The sequence below is a fragment of the Rattus norvegicus genome, chromosome 1 (assembly GCF_021556685.1).
Source record: "Rattus norvegicus strain SHRSP/BbbUtx chromosome 1, alternate assembly SHRSP_T2T, whole genome shotgun sequence".
Taxonomy (NCBI): domain Eukaryota; kingdom Metazoa; phylum Chordata; class Mammalia; order Rodentia; family Muridae; genus Rattus; species Rattus norvegicus.
Window position 1 is genome coordinate 62155197 of NC_141534.1, and position 4691 is coordinate 62159887.

At 44.5% G+C, this 4691-nt stretch overlaps 1 protein-coding gene across 1 annotated transcript; it reads right to left on the reverse strand.

Moving 5' to 3' along the window:
- Nucleotides 1-240: 240 nt before the first annotated feature.
- On the reverse strand, nt 241-690 carry LOC148007086 (sperm motility kinase Y-like). Its single transcript, XM_087602514.1, has one exon. It carries the CDS (start codon nt 688-690, stop codon nt 241-243), a length of 450 nt encoding a protein of 149 aa, XP_087458640.1.
- Nucleotides 691-4691: the final 4001 nt, after the last annotated feature.

Here is a 4691-nt window from a genome sequence, read left to right on the forward strand (position 1 = left end):
GCAATAAGTTGCCATTTCCTCATTATATTTTCTTTTCATTAGAGAGTATTTTATTACAGAGGCTTGAAATCCCTCGCATTTCATTGCGGCCAAAATTTCAGGGTCTGGCCTGAGGGCAAGCAGTTCTTCATAACGACCTGTGAACCCCTTCCCGTGTTCTTTGAACCAGGCATGTTTCATCACCTCGCTGGCTGTTGGTCTATACATTAGATTTACTGTTAGAAATTGACTAAGTAGGTTCTACAGTTCTTCTGAAACCCCACAGGGGGCAGGATACACCCCTGCAACAAGTTGTTTTTGTAATTCTTGGAAGATCATTGAATCAAACGGGAGCTTTCCCACTACCATATAGTACAAGACCACTCCTATTTTCCACATGTCATTCTTCATCCCGTCATACAGAAGTCCAAGGAAGAGTTCCGGGGAACCAAAAGAGTATGCACCGCACTGCTGTTTTAGCATTTGTCCAGGTTGTGTTTCAGTGCTAAGACCAAAGTCGATGACTTTGACCTTTTTGTTTTTATCAATCATTATATTGTCCAGTTTCAGGTCACGGTGAACAATCCCCTTTCCATGGCAGTAGCTCACTGCTGACAATATCTGTTCAAATATTTGCCGGGCCTCATCCTCCTCTATGTGCCCTGACTCTCTGATGTACTGGTAGAGTTGTTGGCCTTCCACCAGCTCCATTATGAGGTATATTCTCGTTTTATTTTCAATGACTTGTAAGAGAGAAACAATGTTGGGGTGGTTGATCTTTCTCATTATGTTTGCTTCTGTCATGGCTGGCCAGAACCACTGCTTGTCCTTTCGGAGAACTTTGACCGCCACTCGGGTTCCTGTGAGCCGGCGGTGGGCCAGGAGGACCTTCGCATGGCTTCCTTTTCCAATAGTCTTCAATACTTTATATTGGGAATGAAATGTTCACTCCTCAGAGATACTGGGATCGGGGCTAGGAGGTGGTAACTCCTCCTCAGTCTCTGTAGGCATTTTATCAGTACTAATGCTATCTAAAAATAACAAACAATGGAATCAGGTAATGAAAAAGATGGAGCAATTCAGGAACTAAAATTACACATGCGGTCCCTAAAAGAAACAAAGGAAACAAAAAGAAAAAAATAAAAACAAGAAAAGACTAGACTAGAAAAATAGAGTAAAATTATGAAAAGGGGGAAAATATGAAGAATCATAAGTAAAAGCCACCCAAATAACCAACCCCAAAAGAGAAAGCCAAGAGCACACACATACTAAATGCAATGATGAAAATAAAAATCGTCATATTACAATAGGATTGGGCGGCCAAAGATGGTCAATACTGTGAATGGATGTTGTTTGAAGAAAAAGGTATGATGAAAGAAATGAGAGGAGAAAGAATTAGTGTAAGAGAAAACAAACAAATATAAAAAGCCAACACTTAAGGGGAAACTCCATTGAATTTCAGGACCTAGTGATCCACAAAAATCCACAACTCTCCAGAGCAAAATATTGAAAATCAAAATTAACCAACCACAAGGAATAAGGCAGTTAAATACCAGTGAATAGTAAACCTAAAACCGAGGCCGAAAAGTCAAAGTGTCACAAAGGGCAAATTTGAATCAAGTCTAAGCCAATGATTGCTTGTACTCAATAAATAGAGAAACAGAAATAATGTAAAAGGATGAAACCGCAGGACATTGAAAATGGAGATAGAGTGCATCATCTGACTGCAGAAATGTATATAATCAAAGCAATAATATACCATGTGAGAACATAAAACCCACCACCAAACAGAATCCAGAAATCCATAATAAATAAATAAATAAATAAATAAATAAATAAATAAATAAATAAATAAATAAAGCATAACTAAAAATCAAAACCACAATAAGGAAATAGCCAGTGGTCTTGCGAATATATGGCCTAATTCTATCTCTTAAACAAATAGAAAAAAGAATCAATCCATAAATAAGCAGCCAGCCGTCTACATAGGCCTTTAATCTGATATTATGGGGTTGGCATGTCAAAATCCTGGGAGCCACTGCTCGGCCAACACAGGTACTTGGGCAGCTGTAGGCCAGTGAGAGAGCCTGTCTTGAAAGTGAGGTTGATGACCTACCTCAGGAACAGGAGCCCGGGCTGACTTCTGGCCTCTACACTCTCTTGCATTGAGTTGCAGGTAAAACGGGATGGGGATGTGTGCACACACAACACACACACACACACACACACACAGGCACACAGGCACACAGGCACACACACAGGCACACACAGAAGCACACACAGGCACACACAGAAATACACAAAAGTGTACTTACACTCACACAGACAAACTCTTACAAACACCCAGATTCACACAAAACACAATCACATAGGAACAGGCACACACATACTTACACACAAGCAAACCTGGAAAAACGCACATCACAGACACACACACACACACACACACACACAGGGACACACACACACACACGAAGAGGTACCCACATACAAACACATACACACAAACCTGTAAACTCACACTCCTTCATATACTGAAAAATACACAGGCGAAAGTGTACACACACTCACACACAAGCAAATCTGTCAACACACATCATCCTACACACACTGATACATACACATATGCACAGTACAGTAAAATCCGATACAACCACACACAGCTCACTAGATACAATCAAGTCGCAGAGGGCTCCACTCCACACCTCCTCTCAAAGCACTCAAAGAGGTCCAGGCCTGGCAACAGCTTAACGTCTGTTGGCTGGACCTCCTCACAGTCGCTCCTCATGAGGTCAAAATAGGACCTGTCATGACATGGTTGGGAAGGGCTTCAAGGCTCTGGCTTCTGTGGGCTATGGAGAGATTTTAGGCCTTTAGAAATCAAAGCCTGTAAGATGTTTACTCTCCTTAGTTCTCTGTTTTGAATGTTTGCTGTGCCTCCTGCTTTAAAGTCCTCATGTCTATTCTCGCTGTGTCACTTTTTCTTTGAATTCTGAATGATTAGCCTCAAACTGATGGTACAGTGTTATAAAAATAAAAAACGACAAAGCTGTGTTTCTAAACTGACCCATCAAGAGGACACTGTTCTCATAAGCCCTCAGAAAGGCTCTAGGTTATCATCAAACACCTGAGACAAAGCTGCAGGGATAGGCAGAGCACTTGCCTCCCACGGGTGAGGACTTGAGTTTGAATCCCCAAAACCCCCATCAATGTTGGATGCATCCGCAAAGCCCACAAGCTCTGCATCCATGGAGTGGGGAGGGGTTGGGGCTTGAAGACAGGTGGTCTGACATGCAGGCGTGAGGACCTGTCCAGAGGATGGCCTCTGACAGGACATGGGGTAGTGGTATCCATGGACACCTAGGCACATAAGGGGGTATGGATATACATGCAGACACTTCCTCTCACACAGCGGTTGGCATGATGTATAGAAAACCAAGTCCATCCTGAGTGTAGGGCTCACTTCAAATATTAAGGTCCAATGAAGGAACAGGCGTGTATGAAGACAAGGAGCTCTGTGCAACCTGGGACCAGAAGGAACAGAGTGGCTATGCTGACACCGTTGAAATAAATTCTCAATCACAGTCTGTGACAGCCAGGCCACAGGACCCAGTCTGCGGTGTTATTTGTGAGCAGCCAGTGCAGCCAGAAGCTAACTATTGAGCACTGACTGGCCCAAGCCCAGAAAGGGTCTCTGTTTTTCAGAGTGCTGGGGGGCAGTGCAGTGTGTAGCCCTTTTCTTCTGAAGACTCTTCTGGGGTTTTGAATCCCCTGGAGAGGACCCTTATGACTGCAGACACTAAGCCTGGGAGGAAAGATCCTCATCTGTAGTGTTCATTGAAAGGCCTGATTACAGAAAAGGAAAGAAACAGCAAAATGTGCCACCTCTGCTCACTCTGGTTCAGCTTCTGCCTTTGCAGCTGAGCTCAGGTGCTCTGGAGTCCTCCCTAGCCTGAGTCAGTGATCTCAAGTTCAAGTCCCTACTTCCTGGTTTGTAGTATCAAACACAGCACAGTTTCAGGCAAGAAAAGCTGTGAACACCATCTAGACATTGTTGTCTACATTTGAGGGGGACTGTTGAGCCCCAAAGGGAGCAAGGGTTACAAGGTCAGGTATTACAGGAATGGGCTAGGGTTGGAATCCAAGTTCCAATCTCCCTTTGCTCTGGGCAGAGGGTAGACCTGGCAATTGGTTCCTGCTGTGTACATGGTGAGAATCAAAGTGTCTTATGGGATCGCTGGCACAGACCTGCCCAAGCATGGCTTAGGGAGCCTCACACCAACTCAATATTTGATGTCTTCCCAGCTTTGTCTACCACCCTCAGCTGTGTGCCATTTTCCCTGCCTCGTGCAAGGGACTCTAAATATCTTCCTATAAAAGGCGATCAAGGAGGAGTTGCACAAGGACAGGTGGGGCTCTGTGGGGAGGTTCACATGGGCTAACACATTAGAGGACCACAGTCCCAGGACTGATACTGGGTGGACCCTCTCCTCTGACATCCAACAGAGAGATCTTTGACAGAGATCAAGAGAAGGCTTCTCTGAATAGCTGTGCAGAGCACCTCCGATTCATGGACTCAGGACTGACACACATAGAATGCTGTAGAGGAGCCGATTGTATTCAAGGGCTCATCTGCCTGGGTCCATGTGCCTCTAGATATGAGCCCAGGACTGGGCTGTAGCTGGCTATGGGCTCAGATAGGAGGGTGGGAG

What these genes read in the sequence shown, in the direction of transcription:
- LOC148007086 (XM_087602514.1), bottom strand. Translation starts at nt 690, where the DNA reads ATGGAGCTGGTGGAAGGCCAACAACTCTACCAGTACATCAGAGAGTCA.